Source organism: Piliocolobus tephrosceles, chromosome 18 (genome assembly GCF_002776525.5).
Source record: "Piliocolobus tephrosceles isolate RC106 chromosome 18, ASM277652v3, whole genome shotgun sequence".
NCBI classification, from domain to species: Eukaryota; Metazoa; Chordata; class Mammalia; order Primates; family Cercopithecidae; genus Piliocolobus; species Piliocolobus tephrosceles.
In genome coordinates, this window is record NC_045451.1 from 48,950,559 (window position 1) to 48,974,677 (window position 24,119).

At 33.9% G+C, this 24,119-nt stretch overlaps 1 protein-coding gene across 6 annotated transcripts in view; it reads left to right on the top strand.

Annotated features, from left to right (window-relative positions):
* Positions 1-24,119, top strand: part of CCDC178 (coiled-coil domain containing 178) — a 525,224-nt gene that overhangs the window by 123,735 nt on the left and 377,370 nt on the right. For all 6 annotated transcript variants that reach the window (XM_023207480.2, XM_031934542.1, XM_031934544.1 and 3 more), the window contains exon 12: positions 2,486-2,639. In XM_023207480.2, coding sequence (XP_023063248.1) covers positions 2,486-2,639 — 154 coding nt within the window. The remainder of the gene's footprint in view (positions 1-2,485; positions 2,640-24,119) is intronic.

Here is a 24,119-nt window from a genome sequence, read left to right on the forward strand (position 1 = left end):
ATGGCTGTACCACTTTATCTGAATGCCAGCAGTGTATGAGAGATCCAGTTTCTCTACAAGAGAACACTAATTTTTTAAAAAAATATTCAACCTAGACTAGTAAGTTTGTAGTGATATATCATTATGATTTTAATTTGCATTTCCCTAGTGGCAAATTGTGATATACATCTTTTCGTGTGCTCAATTGTTATTGAAGTCTCTTTTTCATACAGTATCTGTTCAAATGTTTTGCCATTTCCCCATTATAATGTTTGTTTTCTTATGGTTGTGTGTAGAGAATTCTTTAATTTTGAAAATGCAAGACTTTTAATCAGATATGTTATATGCTAATATATTCTATGTTTTAGTAAAGTCTTGTCTTTTTGTCTTTGAGGGTGTTTTATAATGCAGAAGTTCTTAATTTTTCTAAAATTCTACTTATCACTTTCTTCTTTTATTCATCACGTACTTGGTGTCACACACAAGAAATCTTGCCCTAATCCTGTAATAAAGAAATTTGTTTTCTAAAAATATTATAGGTTTACAATTTATATTTAGATATATAAGCCATTTTTAGTTAGATTATGTGTAAAATGTGAGATTTAGCTTGGGCTTCACTTTTTTTGCCAATGAATATGTAATTATTCCATCACCATATGTTAAATTACTTTCATTAAATTGATTTTGTGACTTTGTCAAAAATCAGGCATGTTTGTGTAGCTCTATTTCTGAGTTGTCTCTGACCATTCCATTTATCTATTTGGCTATCCCTCTGCCAATGTCACACTTTCTTGATTTCAGTGTTTGCATAGTAGTTCTTAACAACTGGTAGAGTGATTCTTCCCTTTTATTCTTCTAAATTTATTTGGATTTAGCTGATAAAGCAATGATGAATTTTAAAATAACAGTGGAGACAAGCATAGTATAAACTGCTTTCCTGGAAAATCCTCAAAAGGCTGAGGAATTAGTGGCATCAACTTAATCAAGAAATTGGAATAAGTGAACCACTAAAATAATAACTCTTAAATTGCATGGCAGTAGGCAATTGTCCATCACTCAGGCAAAAATCCATAGTGTATTCTCTGGACTAGAGGCAATAGATAACACTGAGAGAAGAAAAATTAATTTCAAAAGAAATGAATACATTTTGAATGTCGAGGCTACCTAACTCTCATTGCCTAACTGGCTTCTAGGATTCTGACAGGTTAAGTTTATACTCTGCAGACATAGAAATGTGGAGAATCTTGTTCTTGCCTATTTGTTTGTTCCTTTAATTTTCATTTCTATAGTGAGATTGTAGATTTCAGTTTCATTTGACCATGCTGCTGGAATCAGGGTTGGTGCATAAGAATCTGGGCCAATTCAATAAGCACACCATATATTTATTGGTGATTGTTCATATTCTCTGTGCCTTTTTCTATTGAATAATTTTTCTATTACATATTGACTTGTATGAGTTTATTACATATAAAGTTTTACTTTTATATGGGTTTCAAATAAATCTCCTAGTCTACTATTTTGTTTAAGGTGTGTTTAAAAAGTTGTAATTATCTATATTATGTGCTGGTATTTTATGAAAATGGTAATTTTATCATTTTCTCACTGATTTTTTTGCTACATTAAACAACCATAACAGTATCTAAAGATAATTTTATATTTGGAAGATGGTTTCTACCTGCTAGATTAGATAAAGGACTGTGTGGTTCACAGACTAGCACTGGTCCTCTTGGGAGGGTCTTATAGGAACAAATAACTCTTTGACTATTACTTCTTTTTAAAAAGTCCTGTGTTTTCCTAAGCTACAATTTCCTTTATTTTACCTCTAAGGCTGTGAAAGCTATAACTGCTTGGTCTTTTCACTTCTGCCTCCTCTTCTTTTTTTCTTACCTTTCCATCCCTGTGTTACCCAGCTTCTGAATTAAGTGTGTAAATCTCTTACCTGAAATCAGATTCAAAGACAGTTTATTTGAACGAATTTATAATTGATTTTTCTCTCAATTATGTTTTCCCTTAGAAACAATACTATTGATGACTTTTTTTCCTCACTATTTACTTAACATCTAAGTAGTATTTTTTAGAAATTGGCAAGTTACTTTGGGATGGATTTCCGTTGATTCATACTGTTAAAGCTAATTTAAGTTTTATTTATTTATTTATTTATTTATTTATTTATTTATTTATTTATTTTGAGATAGGGTCTCACTCTGTCACCCAGGCTGGAGTACAGTGGATCAGTCACAGCTCACTACAGCCTCAACTTCCTGGGCTCAATCAATCCTCCCACCTCCGCCTCCTCAGTAGATGGGGCTACAGGCATGTGCCACCATGCTCGGCTAATTTTCAATTTTTTTTTGTAAAGACATTGTCTCTCCATGTTGCCCAAGCTGGTCTTGAACTCCTGGACTCAAGTAATCTGCTATCTTGGCCTCCCAAAGTGCTGGGATTACAGGCATGAGCCACCAAGCCTAGCCTAAGTATAATTTAAAATATATTTTTTTCTCCCTAGGAGAGAAATGTATCAACTTAACAGTCTATTTGATCATTACTCTTCATCAGTGATAAATGTTAATACTAATATTGAGGAGAAGGAAGAGGAAGTGACTGAAGCAATAAGGGAAACAAAGTCATCAAAAAATGAATTACGTTCTCTTTCTAAAACGGTGAGTTTTTCATATTTAAAAATAAAAAATACTGATCTTTGTTTTGAGTTATAAATAGCAAACTTTTTGTCAATAATTAAATAGCAATTGGCCAATTTTTTAATATTTAGCCAATTTGCCTATATTAGTTTTCTATTGCTGCCTAACAAATTACCACAAATTTAGCATCTTGAAACAGCACTCATTTATTATCTCAACCTTATCCTAAGTCAGAGGTCTGGGCACAGCATGGCTCAAGTGCTTGCTCTGCCCCAGGACTGGCAAGACTAAAATCAGGGTATCAGTAGCCTGGCATTTCTGTCTGGAGACTCCAGGATAACACTATTTTTAGTATACAGGTATCAAAATATCAGAATAGACCCCTATAAAGATGTCCAATTATTATGTGTCAATTAAAACAAAAACTGCACTTTTTGTTTTAATTGACACATAATAATTGGACATTTTTATAAGGGGTCTAATGTGATATTTTGATACTTGTATACAATCTGTAATGATCAAATTAGGGTAACATTCAGCATTTCTTTGTGTTGGTAACATTCAAAATCGCCCTCTTTCCAGGATTTTGAAAATCCTCATTGAAAATATAGAATGAATTATTATTAACTAGAGTCACTCTACAGTGCTAAAGAACACTAAAACTTACTTGTCTTATTAAGCTATAATTTTTAATCTCTTATCCAACCTTTCTCTATGCCCCCAACCCCTACACTTCCTAGTCTCTAGTTATCACTACTCTACTCTCTGCTTCTGTGAGATCAACCTGTTTAGCTTCCATGTATGAAGGAGAACATATGGTATTCATTTTTCTGTGCTAGGCTTATTTCACTTGACATAATGCCCTCCTGTTCCGTCCATGTTGCTGCAAATAAGAGGAATTCGTTCCTTTTTATTGCCAAATAGTATTCCATTGTGTATCACATTTCCTTATCTACTCATCCGTTGATGGAAGCAGGTTGATTTCATATCTTAGGTTTTGTGAATAGTGCTGCAATAAATGCAAAGGTGTAGATATCTCTTGAACATACTGATTCCTTTTTCTTTGGATATATAACCAGCAGTGGGATTGTTGGATCATATGTAATTCTTTTTTTAGTGGTTTTTTTTTTTTTTTTTTTTTTTTGAGGAATCTCCATACTGCTGTGATCTCCACTCCACAGTGGCTGTATTCATTTATAGTCCCACCAACAACGTTTAAGAGTACTTTTTCTCTGCATCTTCAACAGCATTTGTTATTTTTTGTCTTTTTGATATTACCCGTTCTAACTGGGGTGTTCAGTTTTGACATGATTTAATTCTTATGGTTTGAGAACTGAAGCCTTTGTTTCCTTGGCACCTGTCAACCTGAGATCACACTCAGTTTTCAGAGGTTGCCTGCATTCCCTAGCTGTTTGTTCCCTTCTTCTCTAAAACCAGCAGTGGTGTGCTCCTGCTTGGAAGCATCTGACCTTTCATTATGACTCATCTTTTCTGAAGATGAAGCTTTCTTTTTCTGCCATATCTCATTCACTGTTGTATAAGAATATAATAGATAAAATAAATAATAGTATAGTAAAAGGAAATAATATATAAATTATTATGCCAATTTGCATTCCAACCTGGAGTTAAAGACATTCTTCTCTACAATAAGGCTTTTTAATTGTACCTCATTATGGTTTGTTATTAGTTGTTAATGGAACTGAACATTTTTAATGACTTTTGCAGGGTGATTTGTATTTCCTTTTCTGTGAAAATCTGCTCATGATTTTCCTGCTATATACTGAGTGTCATCTCACTGATTTGTAAGAATTTATATATCGTGGATACTAAATATTTTCTAGTTACAAATGTTAAAAATATATTTACCCAACCGTTTTTCATTTCTTTATGGTAACTTCTGATGAAAAGACATCTCAGTTTAATGTAGTATCAGGTATAAATACATTCCTTTGTGCTTTTTCCTTTTGTGAACTTGTTTAAGAAATTGTCCCACTCCTGAGATTATAAAAATATTTTCTGTTATTTCATTCTCAATGTTTCTGAATTCTGCTTTTAATATTTATGTGACAGTTTTAGATGAAACTATGTTTAGAATGTTTAAAATTGAGGCTTATTTTTCTCACTCTGCCTTCTATTTACAAATTTGGAAGTAAAAAGCTATTTCTACAATTTTTGGAATGCATATTTCATTTGCCAGATGTGATGCATAATTAATATGAAATTAATGTATGGGTGTAATGTGAAGTGAGGTTCCAGTTATTTTTTGTATAATATATAAAACAAATTGTTACAATACAATCTACTGATGGGTTTTGTTTATATATCTATAATCAGTGCTATCTCTCTCCCACATTAGGTTTTTATGTTTGCGTGGATCTTTTTCCATTCACTTTTTACTTTGATCTATTTGACCATCTTCACCTGAACACTCCATGTCTGCATCACTAAAATTCCATAATGGGTGTTAATTATCTGTGATAGTGAATCCTCTGATCTTATATTTTCTTTTGAGTTCTAGGCTTTTCTTGATTCTTGCCCTTCCATATAGGTTTCAGGATTATCCGGTTCATTTCTTTAAAAATTTTTGTTGGCATTATGATTGAAACTGTATCCACTTATGGAATAATTGAGTAAGAATTCTAGTCTTTATGATAGGGACTTCTAAACATACCCATGACCTATCTCTGTTTATTTGAGTTGTTTTCCCAAATTGAAGCTTAATCAATGTTCTTGGAACTTTCCAAAAGGAAAACTGTGTCTATGCAAAATCAGACAGTGATGAGACAAATTAACCCTTCCATCTTCATCTAATGTTAGTTATTTTTTAAAATTGATTTGTAATGTGATCCTGATATGTTTATAAAATTGGTCTATATGATAGAAATAGTTTAAAATTTATTATGGTTTAATCCATGTTCTAATATATGGGCAATTTGCAGAAATATTTCATTTGACAAAAATGTTTTCTCTGATTTGGGGAAACAATTCTAAGTAGATTGATTTAGCCATCTGTGTTAGTTGTGTTATTTAAATCTTTTATATTTCTGGTTTATTTTCTGACACTTCTATCAATTACTGTGAGAGATGAATTAAAATATCTCAGGGAGATGAGTTACTTTTTTCATTTTTTCCTAATTTTTGCTTTATGAATTTTGAAGCCATAAGTTTAGAATGATTAGAGTTGAGCTTTTTTATTATGCTTTTATCTGCAAGGTTTGAAGTTATGAATTATTAATAAAGTTTGCGGAATGCATATTTCACTTGACAGATGTTAAGCATACTCAATATCTTTAACTTCTTCCTGAACAGTTTAGGGATTTTGTGATCCTCTCCTGACATATATTCAATTTTTCATCATTTTATGTATGTCTTATTTACTAATTTTCTTATTAAGATATTTTATTATTAATTTACACAATAGATGTTTGTTTATATTTATTCCCAGGTTAATATTTTGCACATAACTCTGTGTGTTAGACTTTCCTAATTGAAATTCCTTTTATCTTTTTTAAAAAGGTTTTGTTGTTGTTTGTTTTTTTTATTTCTTGGGATGGTAGTCTTATACTGTCACCAGGACTGGAGGGCAGTGATGCGATCTCGGCTTGCTGCAACCTCTGCCTCACGGGTTCAAGTAATTCTCCAACCTCAGCCTCCTCAGTAGCTGGGATTACAGGTGTGTGCAATCATGCCCAGCTAATTTTTGTATTTTTAGTAGAGATGGGGTTTCACTATGTTGGCCAGGCTGGTCTCAAACTCCTGACCTCAGGTGATCTACCCACCTTGGCCTTCCAAAGCGCTGGGATTACACTCATGAGCCATCCTGCCCAGCCATTTTTATTATTATTATTTTTAAACTCCACCTCTTGCAAATAAGATTCAAGATTTGAGATTCTCAAAAGTTTTTTTAATTTTATTTTCATTTTTAATGTCTTAATTTTGTTCTCATTCATGCAGTTTGGAGAATATTAACCTGAATTCATATGAGAATGACTTACACTGCTACATAGACGAGAGAGAAGGATCCAGAAATAGACAAGGGTGAAAATACTAAACAAAAACGAAAACAAACAAAAAAACCAACCCACTAAAGCAAAAACAGTGGGCTGAAATACTAGAGGAGGAGGAAATGGCATCAATGAGAAGGAAGAACCTGATCTTAAATAGATAGTAGTACAAGTTTCTCTACATTTGCCCTTGTTTCTGTCTCCAGCCTCTTACTTGCTCCCACTTTCCCTCTGAGTCTATACCCTAACCACCTGAAACAACCTCAGGACAACAGAATGTGCCACATATTTTCATTCTTCCAGCTCTTTATAAATACTCTTCCCTCAAAATATAATGCCTGTTTGACTCTGTTCATTCTCTCAATCCTATCATTGTGTAGCTAAATTCTCTTGTTTTAAATCTCAACTTGGAAGGAAGAAAATCCTTGGTGAAACCATCTCTTAACTTTTTTCCTTCTGCTTTGAACTCTAACTACATTCTGTGTTTACCCCTATGCTGGCACTTACAACACTCAGTTGAAATTAATGATTAGTTGTCTACTTCTTAGACTGTAAGGTTTTTAAGGGCAGGAGATGCATTGTGACTCTTTCTTTGTCTCTGTGTAATTTGTCTAATGCCTTTCCCATATTAGACAATAAATGCTTGTTGAATAAGTGAGTGAATCAAGGAATAAATGGAAGGAAGAAAGGGAAGGAGGGAGAGGGAAGAAAACGAAGGAAGGAAGGGGGGAGGGGAGGAGGGAGGGAGGGAAGTAAAGGTAAATAGGAGGGTGGGGGGAAATCCTACATCTTGTGAGCCTATAAAGAACTTGGTGACCTGGAGTGTAGAGAGTAGCCGTTCACAAAATCTTCGATAATGTAAAACAGTGCCTGTAGCTTTCCCAGAGATTACTATAAAAGCACCAAGGAAGTATAGCATAATCAATAAAAGTTTTAAAAATATTACATACTGTTGACAAATAGTTATTACCTCAGTTTAATAATCATGCTGAAATTTGTCTACATCTATAAAAGTATCAACATGAATAAAATTTTCAAAAAGGGAATATTTATCCAGTAAACCTACAATCAGTTTTTTATTTCTTTGATCATCTCTAAAATGACAACGCTGGCCCTCCTCAATTTGATGGTATAACACAATGTTATTTATTAATTAATTAATTAATTTAATTAATTAATTAATTCATTCATTCACAAACAGAGTCTGTCTCTGTTGCCCAGGCTGGAATGCAGGGGCATGATCTGGGCTCACTTTAACCTCCGCTGCCTGAGGTAAGTGATTCTCCCGCTGCAGCCTCCTGAGTAGCTGGAATTACAGGTGTGAGCCACCATACCCAACTAATTTTTGGTAGTTTTGGTGGAGACAGGGTTATGCCCTGTTGGCCAGACTGGTCTTGAACTCCTGACCTCAGGTGATCCACCCACCTCGACCTCCCACAGTGCTGGGATTACAGGCATGAGCCACCACCCCGGCCACAAAATGTTATTTTTGCTGAGAAATTGGGTATATATTTATAAGGTTAGTGATATTTTTTAATTATAGAAATCATTTGGGGACTATCACACATTCTAGAAGAGATGAGAAAAATGAAGTTTAGATATATTAATTTTTTCTGCATTTTGCTCATTATAAAACCTTTAAGTTAGATTTTCAAAGAGTGCATGTTAAGCACTCAATTAAAAGCAATGATGTACATTATTGCCATGCATTATTTTTTGGTATGCAATTGAAACTTCCCAGTTCAAGAGAAAAATAAAAGATTTGTGCTGCCTAATTGCACATACAACTTAAAATGATTTTTTTTTAATTTCAAGACATTTTCTGCTTTCAATTTAGAGTCTTTCCCTCATTAACATACACTTTTCTCTAATTTGTGTCATTGGATCTTTGAAAACACTTTATTTCCTTTTTATTTCTAAAAACAATGGCTTTTGTTAGCCAGAAAACATCTTGAAATTGGCTAAGTGCATTAAAGTAATGTTGAGATAAAATCCTTTTTGAATGTAAAAGAAAGAATTTTCTATAAATCCCTTTCCCATGTTTACTTTATAGTCTACTTCCAAGGTTCAGAATTGTTTTTTAAGAAAATAATGTCATGATCTGCAACTTTTAGTTTCTTGTAATATAAAAAGACTTTTATTTCTGATTTTATCAATTGATAATAAAAAGTGACTTTTAGGGCTTTAGAAATATTTATGAATTTTATATTTTATTGACAATCACATAGACACACAAAATTATTTTTTAGTAACTTAGTTTTCATATAAATGTTGCATATAAGTGGATTCCTTCTGTATATTAGTTGGTATTTGCATAATTTTTTAATATTGTTTTTGTTCATAGAAAGCTAATTTACATTAGCTTTATATATTGGCCTATATATTATACAGTATGGATCTAAACACTACAAAATACCCATTCAAGTATGCCTTTTGATTCATACATTTGCATTGAGAATTTTCAAATTAAGCAAATTCCTTCTCAAAAATAGATGAAACAATAGTTATTTCTAATAATAACAATTTATCAAATAGGAAGGCAGCCTAGAGAGGCTGAGTGATTTTCTAACAGACCCAAAGCTATTAAGTGGCAGAGTCAACCTACAACCCCAATTTTTGGACTATGAAAACAGTTGTGTTTCATTACATAATATTCATGTATGTTTTTTGTAGATAAAATAGGATAAAATTTAGAAAACTACACATTGCTGGCCAGGTATGGTGGCTCATGCCTGTAATCCCAGCACTTTAGGAGGCTGAGGCAGGCGGATCACCAGGTCAGGAGTTCGAGACTGGCCTGGCCAATATGGTGAAACCCCAACCCTACTGAAATATACAAAAATTAGTCCGGCATGGTGGTGCACACCTGTATTCCCAGCTGCTCAGGAGGTTAAAAAAAAAAAAATAGTATTTCTAGTTCTAGATCCTTGAGGAATTGCCACACTGTTTTCCACAAAGGATTATAAATCATGCTGCTATAAAAATATGCACACATATGTTTATCGCGGCATTATTCACAATAGCAAACACTTGGAACCAACCCAAATGTCCATCAATGACAGACTGGATTAAGAAAATGTGGTACATATACACCATGGAATACTACGCAGCCATAAAAAAGGATGAGTTCGTGTCCTTTGTAGGGACATGGATGCAGCTGGAAACCATCATTCTCAGCAAACTATCACAAGAACAGAAAACCAAATACCACATGTTCTCACTCATAGGTGGGAACTGAACAATGAGAACACTTGGACACAGGAAGGGGAACATCACACACCAGGGCCTGTTGTGGGGTGGGGAAAGGGGGGAGGGAGAAGGGATAGCATTAGGAGATATACCTAATGTAAATGACGAGTTAATGGGTGCAGCATAGCAACATGGCACATGTATACATATGTAACAAACCTGCACGTTGTACACATGTACCCTAGAACTTAAATTAATGAAAATAAAAAATAAAAATCCACATTGCTAATTTTTTAAATAATAGGATGTCAACACTTTTTATGTGTGTATTGTGTGTGGCACATATATAAAATATTAAATGACATCTGTGAAATTGACTTTTAGTATCTTTTATTTTAAAGAAGTGCTTAATGTTATCTAAATGCTGATTTCAAATATATACTAATGACCATGCTAAAGATTTTAAAAATATACTCCGATTATAAAAACAGTACATAGGAATAGATGTTCATTTATAGAAAATGCTGTGAAGATGATTTTAGTTTCTCATTTGACCTATTGAGATGATGTATTATATTAATATTTAACCATTTTTAAATTCATTAGATGAACTCTGCTTGGTTATGGTTTATTGTTCTTTTAATTTACTGCTGAGTTTGATTTGCAAGGATTTTATTTAAGATTTTGCATCCATATTCATAAGTGAGTCTGTATTCCGGTGTTCTTAATTTGTGCTATATTTGATAGATGCTCTTATCAGGATTATGCCAGCTTTATAAAATGAATTTTGAAACCTTTCTTCCATTCTTATTACCTAAATAATTAATACATATTTAAATAACTTTCTCTTGAAGATTTGATAGAACACCTTGGTGATTTTTTTCCATTGTTTGAATTATTATTTTCTTTTTCATGGGCCACTGTTTTATTTAATAGCATAATTGTCCTATCAGGCTATGTATTTCTTCTTGAGGTTAATGTTTAATTTTTTAATGGCCCAGGAAATAATCTAAATGGATTAAGATTTCCAAACATACTACCATAGCATGACATGGAATGCTTGCTTCCAGTTTTCCTGTTATGTTTTTTCTAATTATATATGTATTTTCACTTTTTAAATTAGATTTAAAAATTTTTAATAATGTATTTAAAAAGAAATGATTTTTAGATTCAATAATTTTAGAATTTTCAAACTTTTAATGTGTTAATATGTACTTTTATAGTTACAATTTATTTCTTTTTTGGGCTTATTCTTTTACTTTTACTTTTCACTTCCCAGTTTTTCATGTTTAATGTGTGTGTATGTGTGTGTGTGTGTGTGTGCATGTGCATTCATTCTTTCCCCAAGGGCTACAGTACAGTTGCATTTTCTGATATTCTTTGTGGAAAATTCTTTGAAAGTCATTTCTGTCTTCAATTTCTCTCCTTGCATTCTCACATAAGATTATTCCAGTCAGGATCTGCCCTACAAACTCTGCTTCAATTGCTATTAATGAATCCTCTTTTCTTCCTTACAACCCTCAGAAAATCTGATGGGATTCATTATAGAAACTATGACATAAAGTTATTTTAAGGCATGTTTCGAAAGGCATAAATACTTAATGCTGATTCCTCAAAGTTTAGAATATACTCAAGCAAATAGAAAATATTGATCTATGATATCACCATCCAGATGTAGTCACTGTTAATTTTTTTGTATATAAACACACAGGTCTTATAATATATATGAATAATGATATGTGCATACAGTAATTGATGGCATATTCTTTCATGACATAAAAACTTATTTCAATATTATATTTTACAATTAATTTTAAAGGCTTTAGAGTTTCTTTTTTAACTTTTAAGTTCAGGGATACATGTGCAGGTTTGTTACATAGGTAACCTTATGTCATGGGGGTTTGTTGTACAGGTTATTTTGTCACCCAGGTATTAAGCCTAGTACCCATTAGTTATTTTTTCTGATCCTCTCCCTCCTCCCACCCTCCACTCTCTCACAGGCCCCAGTGTGTGTTGTTCCCTTCTATGTATCCATGTACTCTCATCATTTAGCTCCCACTTATAAATGAGAACATGCGGCATTTGGTTTTCTGTTCCTGTGTTAGTTTGCAAAGGATAATGGCCTCCAGCTTCCACCATGTCCCTGCAAAGTACATAATCTTGCTCTTTTTATGACTACATGGTATTTCATGGTGTATATGTACCACATTTTCTTTGTCAGATCTATCATTAATAGGCATTTAGGTTTGATTCAAAGTCTTTGCTATTGTGAATGGTGCTGCAATGAACATACATACACATGTGTATTTTAACAGAATGATTTATATTCCTTTGGGTATATACCCAGTAATGGGACTGCCATACTGAATGCTGCCTTTAGGTCTTTGTAGAATCACCACACTGTCATACACAACGATGAACTAATTTACAATCCCGCGTTCCTTTTTCTCCACAATCTCCCCAGCATCTGTTTTTTTTTTTTTTTTTTGGCTTTTTAGTAACAGCCATTCTGTCTGGTGTGAGATAATATTTCATTGTGGTTTTGTTTGCATTTTTCTAATGATCAGTGATGTTGAACTTTTTTTCATATGCTTGGCCACATGTAAGTCTTTTAAAAAGTGTCCGCTCGTGTCCTTTGCCCACTTTTTAATGCGGTTGCTTGGTTTTCTCTTGTAAATTTAAGTTCCTTGTACATGCTAGATACTAGACCTTTGTTAGATACATAATTTGCAAAAATTTTCTCCCATTCTGTAGGTTGTCTGTTTACTCTGTTGATATTTTCTCTTGCTGTGCAGAAACTGTTTAGTTTAATTAGGTTCCATTTGTCAATTTTTAGTTTTGTGGCAATTGCTTTTGACATCTTGGTCATGAAATCTTTGCTTGTGCCTATGTCCTGAGTGGTGTTGCCTAGGTTGTCTTCCAAGGTTTTTGTAGTTTTGGGTTTTACATTTAAGTCTCTAATCCATCTTGATTTAATTTTTGTTTGTGGTGTAAGGAAGGAGTCCAATTTCAATCTGCATATGGCTAGCCAGTTTTTTTCTATACGAGCTATTTTGTCTGTCATTTCCTGAATAATTTTATCATGATTTTTAGCATCCTTGCATTGGGTTTCAATGTACTTTTGTAGCTCAATGATCTTCATTCCTATCCATATTCTGAATTCTATTTCTGTCATTTCAAGTATCTTAGCCCAGTTCCAACGCCTTGCTGGAAAGGTAATGTGGTACTTGGAGAAAAGAAGGCACTCTGGCTTTTTGGGTTTTCAGCATTCTTGTGATGGTTCTTTCTCATCTTTGTGGGCTTATCTACCTTCAGTCTTTGAGGTTGGTTACCTTCCAATTAGTTTTTTGTTTTTTTGTTTTTGTTTTTTTTAATCCTGTTGATGACCTTGGGTGTTTAATTGTGATATAAGGTGGATTCAGCCGACTGACTTCGGTTCTGGGGGATTTACGGGGGCCAGTGTTCATCTCCCAACTCCTAGAATGCATGCTCTGACTTGGGGGGACTTGTATTGGGCTCTGACTTTGCTCTTGGCTCCTTGAGGTTTGGCCTGCGCTGGAGAAACTGAGGTGCAGCAGCTGCAGCAGAGTGCTAGTGGATGCAGGGGTGTCTGTCTCCCTGCCAGCTTTCACCACAGTGGCAGAGGCAATGCAGCTTGTTGGAGGGTGGGGGAAGGAGGCCCCTGCTGGAGACTCTGTGTGGTTGCATTGGAGGTGGTGGTGTCTTGGGGCCAGAGTGCTGGCCCGGGCAGGTCTGGGTGCTTTCTCTGTGCCCTGCAAGCAGGAGTGATCACTCAGGGTGTGAGAGGATCCCCTGTTCTCTGCACAGTATTAGCACAAGGGTGAGGCACTGGCGGAGGCGGGGCTTGCTGGCTCTGGGTCCTCCCAGGCTCTCTGAAATGGCCATCATCAGGGATGTTGAGGTTCCAGCTGCCCTCCCATGTGCCGGCAGGGCAAGTAAAGCAAAAACTCTCCCGTGCAGACATGTGCCAGGGTAGTGATGTGGTGAGTTGCTGTGAGCCCAGGGAGAGCTGAAGTATGGAGAGAGAGCGTGTGGGCTGGTGTGTGGCCACAGGGGGCCATCTTACTGGAGCTCTCTTTGGTTAGGTGTGGTTTACTGATGCAGAAGCTATGGTGTGGGCCCCACTCGAGACTGCCCTATAAGCAGGTATGGCCAGGCTGGGGACCCATGAGAAGCCAGCAGACTAAGGAGTGCACAGGTCAGACTAGTCCCATCTGATGTGCACAACTACGTTGCAGAGATCAGGTCCCACCATTCCGCTAGGGCTAAAGTCTCTTACAGGAGCAAGTCGAGCCTAGAGGTATGGCCACCCCTAGCTGTGTTCCATTACAGATGCTCTGGCACCAAACTCTCTAGGCCCCACATCAGCTGGCTTGCTGCCCTTACCACTTGTCGAGGAGGCTCTCCTTGCCACTTCAAGTGTCCATGGTGGTCGAGGGGTCCCTTCCTGCTGGGGTTTCAGAGGCCCGTGGCAAGAGCAGGTTGCTCCTAGCCAATTCCACTCACCCATTCCTCCGGAACTGTTGTGGTTCAAAAATGAGCCCCCATATGCGATAGCCCTTGTAGGGTTCCCAGCTTTCTCCCCCTTCAACCCAGCTTCTGTGTCCACTCTTGGTGTCTTCCCTCTGAAGATCTGTTAAAAGCACGCCAGTAGTCTCAGTCCCTCCATGGGAGCTGTTCCACTTGTCTGCACTTAGTTGGCCATCTTGCCCTGTCTCTCTTTAGAGTTTCTTAAACCCTTGTCATTGGATATTAAGTGTGTTTTGATTTTTAAGTATTATAAACGAAGCTGTAATAAATATCTCTAAAACTTTTAAATTGAACATAACTATTCATTTTAAGCAAAATGGTATTGTGATAACAAATAATGAAAGTTGAATTATATTATACAGTAGTACAAGAAGCACAGGTAAAAATGATATATCTTAGCATTCTGCCAAAGCAAATAATTTGCCAGTATTTTCACATTTTCCAAAATTCTTAAAACCTTAACTTTACCCTTTTTCAATTCACTTTTAAGAAGACATCTTTATGAATTGAATTTCATATCATTAACTCTGTGGGGTTATAAGACTTGTCACATTGTCTATTAGATCTTGTATGGCAACTGGTTCACAATTTTGTACTATATTCACCCTTTAATTGTATAATTTAGATGTTGGCATTGTCATTGTTTCCTTGAATATAAAATAAGTTTTGAACATTGAAACATAACCAAAACTACATAATAACTCTTGGCGATTGAATTGTTTAAATCTAGAGGTGTCCTTCCTTCATATACCTTATGATTTATTTAATTTTTAAGATAAAAATTGTTTTTGTCTTTAATGATTATTATATTGTAAAAGAGATAGATTTTGGAAGTTTTGTAATTGATTTCTGTTAAATGGAGAGCTAAGAAAACTCACTCTCATTGCACTAAATAGCACATATTTAAAATCACTGTAATTTTGTATACATTTGATGCCATATGATTAACTCTTAGATGAATCTATCCATTTTAATTTTATACATATTATCTTTCCATCTTGTCCAGCAGATTTCTTGTACTTCACAGTCTGCATTTAGAGGTAATTTCTGTGTATTAAATACTGTCAGTACTGGTTGCTAACAGTAATATTCTCTAAAGGATAAAATGCTAGAAGGTTGGTAAATTCAATCACTTTCTAGCTGCTGTGTTGATTTTGTATATGACACAATAAAGCCTATATTCTGTATATAAATGCTAAAATTTTAGTTTTATGTTTAGGCATAATATAAAAATAGTATTCAATCAATTTTAATTGAAGTTACTTTTAGAAGGGTGGATTTATAGGCTTCTTAAACAAGAGGGCATCAAGGAAATTTAAGGATGTTACTTCTCAACTATTTTAGTGTAGCCAAAAATAGAGAAGTGATTATCTTTTTTAAAAATGATGGATTTGGCTTCTTTCTCGTGAAATAAATATATATATACACACATATGTGTATATATATGTGTGTGTGTATATATGTATATATTTTAGGATCATTGGAAAGTCATAATTTCTTTCTTTAGTTTCAAAGTTCCAAAAAGACAAAGACATTTCACCCCAGGATATAGCAAACCTATAAAGTTTCATCTGTACTTGATTAGATGATGAGATTTTGGACATTAGAGATAATAACATTTAGATGTAAGTTTGTGCTTTGGTTGGAGATTTGTGGGCACCGTCAGAGGAGGTGAATGTATTTGGCATATGGGTGGGATGTGGATCGTGGGCCCAGGGAGTGCAGTGTGGTATGCAGAATCTGGGCCCTCATAATTTGTGCCCTTTGTGTCATGCTTGTAAATATGCAAGGTTACATGGGCAGAAGGATTTTGTAGATGTAATTGTGTTTATAATCAGTGCCATTAGATTGGGAGATTATCCTGGATTGTAATGGTAATTACATGAGTCTTTGAAAGCATAACTTTCTTTTGGCTGAGAGCAGAACAAGTCAGAGAAATGTAGAGTCAGAGAGTTCCAAAGCATGAGAAGCGCTCAGCCAGTCATTGCTGACTTGAAGATGGGAGGGGGCCACATAGAAACTGTGAAAAGATAATACATTCTGCCTGGAACTGTAATGAGATTACAACCTTAATGAGATTAGAAATGGTTTATCCCCCAGAGCCTCTAAAGGAGAGCCCAGGCCAACTGAAACCTTCATCACAGCTTGCGAGACCCTAAGCAGAGTCCTGACCTAGCTCACCAGCATTCTGACTTATAGAAACATGAGATAGTAAATAGGCATTATTTTAAGTCAATAAGATGATACTATTGCAATTGTTCAGTTACATTTTGTGTCAGGAGCATTTTTAAAAGATTTCCTCATATAGAATTTGCAAGATTTTGAAAAGCATATTCTCAAACTTTTTTTTGTACTTCTAGTTGAGGATTTCTCTTTTATTAATTCTTCTAACTGGTTATATTTGGTTTACGAAATAAATAATGATAATTCTTATTGTACTAATTTACTAATTTTAAAAATTATTTATGTTACTCATCATCATTTATCTGGGGTTTTCCAGGAATGCTATTATTTCATCTGCAATTAGAGATATTATTTTTTATTAATTCTTATGCCTTCAATCATTATTTTTTATCTGATTACATTGGTTAATACTTTTAATACAATGTTACATATTAGTGGAAATAAGTGACATCCTTGCTATGCCACACTCTTAATGGGATTGCTACTAGTATTTCTATTTTGTTAAATATGATGCTGGCTTTAAGATTCAATATATGTTTTATCATGTTAGTAAAGTATTGTCACTTACAATGTATTGAGTAGTTTTTAAAATTGGGAATGGGTATTGAATTTTCTCAAGAATCTTTTCTGCCTCTATGGAGAAGCTCATGTAATATTTCTCTCATTATCTATAATACAGTAAATTAAATTAATGGATTTTCTAATTTGAACCTTGAATTGTTGGAATAAATCTTACTTGACCATTATATCTCTCATCCTTTCTTAAACACACCCCAATTTTCTTTTTACCATCGCCGTTAAACCTTAGGTCACCAGTGATTTCCATTTTGCTAAATCTAATCATTATTCTTTTGTCCTCATCTTAATTAACTTACACACACCACTTAACCAAGTTGATTATACCCTGAGCCTTGGAAACTTTTTTCTTTTGGCTTCCAGAACACATTCTTCATGGTTTTTGCTACTTTTCTAGATTCTTCTTCTCAGTTCCCTCTACTGGTTTCTTTATATCTCCTCAAACCCCAAAAATTTGAGAACCCCAGTGCTTGGTCTTTTATAACAAATCTTATATATCTAACTGCCAACTCTTAATCTCCACTTAGATGTCTAGCAAGTATCTCAAGTTTAACTGTCCTAAAATTGTACTTCAGATGTGGAACCACTCTATAACCTGCATTCTTCCCTATTTCAGTTTATGACAATTCAAATCTTCCAGTTTTTCAGGCCACAACATTTGAAATATGCACTGAAATGCATTTATTTATTAAAATGAAACGTTCATTTATTTTGTGAATTTCTGGGCCAAAGAATACACATGTTCAGCTTTAGTAGACAATGCCAAAAAGTTTTCCCAAAGCGTTATGCACTTTTCTATGCCTAACATCATGTCTGAGAGATCCAGCATCAGATTCACAGTACCATCTAATATTGTCATTTATTTATTTATTTACTTATTTACTTTAGAAACAGGGTCTTGCTCTGTTGCCCATTTTACAGTACAGTGGCAAAATCACACCTCACTGTAACCTTGCACTCCTGTGCTCAAGCCGTCCTTTCACCTTAGCCTCCCAAGTAGCTGGAACTACAAGTGTACACCTGGTTTTTTTTTTTTTTTCTTTTCAGTAGAGATGGGATCTTGCTATGTTGCCCAGGCTGGTCTTAAACTCTTGGCCTGAAGTAATCCTCCTGCCTATCTCTCCCAAAGAGTTGGGATTGCAGAAGTGTGTGACAACACCTGGCCAGTATTTATTTTTAATTATAGTCCTTTTGGAGGACTGTGCTTTCAAATTTGCATTTCTCTGATGACTAATGGGGCTAAACATTTTAAAAGCAGTTTAGTTAGAATGTTAGTCAGAGGCTAGCACAGAGACTTGGACTCAAAATTTCTCCTCCGTGTTCTAGTTGTGACCTGTTTGTTACTTCTTTTTGAGATTCTATTTTCTGGACTGAAAAAAATGGATATTTGTTAATTTGAGTTTTTAGGAATCTGAAAGAAAAATTTAGGCATTGAAGTGTTGATTAAAGATGAATATACATAAAGGCCTTCAAATTCATCTAAACAGCATAGTTTATCATTCATATGAATGATAAATTATTTTATCATTTAATAATTTAGTTTTTTGTTAGTATTTCTGTGTTTAATCTTCCATTCAATTTGCATATATTAAGAATATACCACATTTAAGGCTGAGGTGAGAGAATGGCATAAACTGGGGAGGCGGAGCTTGCAGTGAGCCGAGATTGCACCACTGCACTCTAGCCTGGACGAAAGAGCAAGACTCTGTCTGAAAAAAAAAAAAAAGAAAAAAAAATATACCACATTTAAAGCATTGCTCTGTGAATTTCTAATATGACTACATTACCAATTGTGTTAAATGTTGCACAGTCTCTTTCCTCAGAGATAGAGTTGTGCTGAACAGTTTTTCCCACCCGGATGTTTCCATTATTTTTATTCACAACTATTAGCAGTAATTTATGTTTTGTTAATGGTTCACCCAATTTATACAAATGGGATTATGAAGATAAGTGTTGCCTTTCTTAAATTCTTCTTAAATGTTATTAAGTAACATATTCACTGAGATAAATGGTATAAAATAAATAGATCTGCAGATTTAGTAATTAACCTTATCTCCTACTGTTTTCTCATTTCTGATTCCCCATAAAATAGTCAGCGTTACCCGTATAATGTGTCATCTTGCACATATTAGCCTATGCTCCTATAAGTATATATTAGGTTATAGTCTATGTATATATCTGTATTATTTGCTTTTGCTATCTGATTTTCACAAAAACAAGCTTGTCCTATATGCACATTTAGTAATCTTGCTCTTTTACTTAAAAATATATTGTGGATATACATCAAGGTTATTAGATACGAATCTAATGCATGCTTTTAAACAGTAAACAAATATTACATACTAGGAACATGCCATAATATCAATCAGGGCACAGTGCAGGAAACAGAAATCCCTCTACTTTAGGAGAAAAAAATTTAGATACCAACAAATTTGCAAATCTGGCAGAAAAAGCCCTGGGTTGGACATCCAAAAATGTTTCCCAGATTGAGCATAGAAGCTACAGCATCTGAGGCTGTCCATGGAACTCTTGAGTTCAAAAGCCACAGTATTCAGCCTATCCCTGCTGTAGGATCAGGAAGCTGGGGTCTCGAAGTATTAACCACTGCTGCTAATTCTACAGTGCCTCAGTATCCACACTTGGAAGATGGGCACTACAACTCAGCTACAAATAGCTCAAACTTAGCTCAAGTCTTCATGACCTTACTTGCCAGTAGAGATAATACGTACAAAACTGAACTAAGCCAGAAGGAAACAGAAATCAGGAAGAAGACCATTACCTTCCACTTTCCATAATATACATAACTAAATCTCTGATCTGTTGCAACCAATTTGCATCCTAAACTTTTTCAGCAAGTAAAACCAGAAACCCCTCCCTCCCTCCTCCTTCCCCTGCCCTGCCCTCCCCTGCCCTCCCCTTTCCTTCCCTTCCTCCAAGTAAAACTAGAAAAACCTCCCTTCCTCTCTTCCTCCCTTCCCCTTCCCCTTTCCCTTCCCTTCCCTTCCTCTTTGTATCCCTACCTTCCTTTCTGTTATTTTTACTTTCCTAGGCTTTGCTACCCAAGAAAGACCATTAGAAGGAAAATGAAATGGAGGTTTACTGACCAGTAAACACTATTCACCTCAACGATAATGTATTCAATTATTTAACTTTTAATTAAATTCAGATTGAAAAATAGTTATTAACCACTGCAAACAATACTAAAATGAATAACTTTGTATTTGTTGTTGTTATGAATTGGTTCTTTCTATGTGATAGATTCTCAAAAGTTGAATTGTTGGATTAGAACTAAATATTTTTTTCAAAATAGATATTACTGAAATATTTTCTAAAACATCTGTATACATATGTACATATTTATATATTAGGAGCAATAGAAATGTATGATTTCTCTCATTTTTCCCAGAATGGTAGGTATTTTTAAATTATACCAACCTAATTGTTGCATAAAAAAGTGTTACATTAATTTCCATGTTCCTGCCTGATAGCAAAGTAAATACATTTTTTCCTTATTAGCCATTTAAATTTCATTTTCAATGCAAAGATTTCCATTAATGGCATACTATTTGATTTTACATATTCCGATGATTAATATTTTTGAAGTTGTATATTTATTATTATTTATATTAGGAAAGGAATAGGACATAATACTAGTGACTCCCTGGATCTTATTACTTAGGCCAGGGCTAAAGTAATTGTACTTATCCAAAAGTTGCAGATTGCAAGAATTACACATGCAATGCTTAAGGTGTGCTCATGATTATCTCATAACTTCGTTTAGTAGGCCTTCCACAAGCATTTATCAAAGGCATAGTGGTGCAAATCATTAATTTTGACCCTTAGGTACTGAATTTTCATGTTTATTTTTTGATTTTTTTTCCATTGAAAAATACTTTGTAAACCTACTTCTAGAGACTGACAATTATTTGGTGTGTAAAATATAAAATAATTTTATGCATCTGAGTTACTTGAGGCTAGATAATCTTTTCAAGGGTTATTTATGTTGTAGAGTCTGTCAGTATTTTATTCCTTTTTATGACTGAGTAGTTTCCATTTTCTAAGTACATTACATTGTGTCTATTCTTTAGTAGATGGACTTTTGGCTGTTTCCACTTTTTTTTTGACTCTTAAGAATAATGCCACTCTTAAACATTCACTACAATTTTTGCATATTATGTTTCATTTTCCTTAGTGATATATCTAAGAGTGGAATTGCCAGGTCATGTGATAGCTCTATGTTTAACATTTTGAGGAACTGCTGACCTATTTTCCAAAGTGACTACAATATTTTATATTACCATAGTGATTTCTAAGGGTTTCAATTCTAACACATTCTCAGCAAAAATCAGTATTATCTGTCCTTTTTTTTTTACCCCTTTTTAAATAAAGCCATCCTTAGTGGGTATATAGCAGCATCTCATTGTGGTTTTGATTTGCATTTCCATAGTCACTAATAATGGAAAGTGTCTTTTCCTGTGTTTGTTGTTTGTATATCTTCTTTGGAGAAATGTCTATTCAAATCTTTTGTCTATTTTCTATTCCATTCTTTTTCACTTTTTATTCAGTTGTAAGTATTCTTTCTGTATTTTGGATATTAGACACTCATCAGATAGATTGTTTGAAAATATTTTCTCCCACTCCATGTCACGTCTTTTCACTTTCATGTTAGTATTCTTGAAGCAGAAGATATTAAAAAGTTTAAAAACTAAAAGTTTGTAATTTTGATGGAGTCTTATTTATCTATTTTATCTTTGGTTGCCTATGCTTTAAGTATCATATCTGATAAACCATTGCTTAACCCAAAGTCTCAAAGACTTGTATCTATGTTTTCTTCTAAGATTTGTATGGTTTTAACTATTACATTTATATTATGTAATCCAAGTTTAGTTAATGTTTGTCTATGGTATGAACTAGAAGTCAAAATTCATTTGTTTGTATGTGGATATTCAGTATTTTCAGCAGCATTCTTTGAAAACACTATTTTTTCTCATTGAATTGTCTAGACACTGTTGTTAAAATCAATTGGTAATTAGTGTAGTATGGGTTAATTTCTGCATTCTCAACTTTATTCCATTGATTTATATGTCTTTACTTATGCCAGTACTACAATGTCTTGATTACTGGAGTTTTGTAAATCAATGAGGAGAGCATTGTCATCTTAAAAATATTAAGTGTCTAAATCCATGGTTACACATGTTTTCATTTAGGCCTATTTAATCCCTTTTAACTATGTGTTGTAATTTTCAGTGTACAAGTCTTGCACTGTTTAGTAAAATTTATTCCTAAATTTTTATTCATTTTGACACTATTATAAATAAAATTGTCTTAATTACATTTTTATATTGCTTATTGCTAGTGTATAGAAATACCACCAAAGTTTGTGTGTTGTCTTTGTATCCTGCAAGTTGTAAAATTGTTCATTAGGCTCTATAGTTTTTACAAATAGATTATTTAGGACTTTCTCTACACCAATCCTTATATCTGCAAATACAGATGTTTACTTCTTTCTTCTCAATCTGGAAATGTTTATTTCTTTTTTTTTTTTTTTTTTTTTCCGCCTAATTACTTTGGTTAGAGCATCAAATACAATGTTAAAAAAAGATAGTGAGAGCAAATATCCCATCCTTTCTGATATTAGTGATGTTATCCACTTTTCATCAAGTATGATGTTGGCTTTCACAGGCATATTTTATCAGGATAAGAAAACTTCCCTTTATTGTTACTTTACTGATTTTTTGTTACAAAAGGGTGTAGAAATATTTCAAATGATTTTTCTACGTTCATTGAAATAATGAAATGGCTTTGGTCCTTTATCATATTAATATGGTGTTTATTACATTTACTGATTTTTACATTTTGAACCAACCTTGCATTTCTAGATAAATCTCACTTCATCATGGTGCGTAATCCTTTCTGTATGTTTATGGATTCAGCAACTATTTTGGTAAGGATTTTTGTGTCTATATTCACAAGAGATGTCAGTCTGTACTTTTCATTTCTTGTGATGTCTTGTCGGGATATGCTATCACAGGGAGACTGCCTCATAGAATAAGCTGGTAACTGTATATTTCTTTTCTATGTTTTGGAAGATTTTGTGAAAGACTCATCTTGATTCATCTTTTAACATCTAGTAGTATTCACCAGTAAAGCAGTTTGGTTCTGACTTATCTTTTTGAGAAGTTTTTGATGATTAATTCAGTTTATTTGCTTATTACAGATTTATTCAGATTTTCTGTTTCTTCTTGAGTAAGTTTTGTTAGCTGGTGTATTTTTAGGAATTTATTCATTTCACGTTTTTATCTAATTTGTTGGCATAACATGTTTTATAGTATTCTCTTATAATCACTTTTTGAAGGTTCATAGCAATACTCTCTCTTGAGTTTCTGATTTTAGTAATTTGAATCTTCTATCTTTTTTCTTGGTCAGTGTATATAGTATTTTATCAAATTTCTTGACCTTTCCAAATAAACTTTTGGTTTTGTTGATTCTCTCAATTTTTTGCATGTATTAGAATTCATATTTTTCCCACTGCAGGTTTTTTAAAATTGATTTTCATTCTTTTACTTGCTTTGGGTTTAGTTAGCTCTTTTTCTAATTCTCTTAGATGTAAAGTTAGGTTACTGACATAAGAACTTCTTCTTTAATGTGGGCACTTAGAGCTAGAAATTTGCTTTAAAGCACTGCTCTAACTTCATCCAATAAGTTTCAGTATGCTGTACATTCATTCTCTTTCATCTCAAAATATTTTCTAATCATTCTTGAGATTTCTTCTTATACTTGCTGGTTATCAAGGAACATATTGTTTAATGTTCATATGTTTTGAATTTTTCCTTCTGTTATTTCTTTCTTTGTTGATTTATAATTTCATTCTAATATGGCTGGAGAAGGCACTTTGCATGACTTCAGACATGCAGTATGCAGTCTCTATTTTTGTTAAATTTTCTATTTCTCTCTTTAGTTCTGTCAGTTTTTGTTTCATGTATCTTGAAGCTTTGTT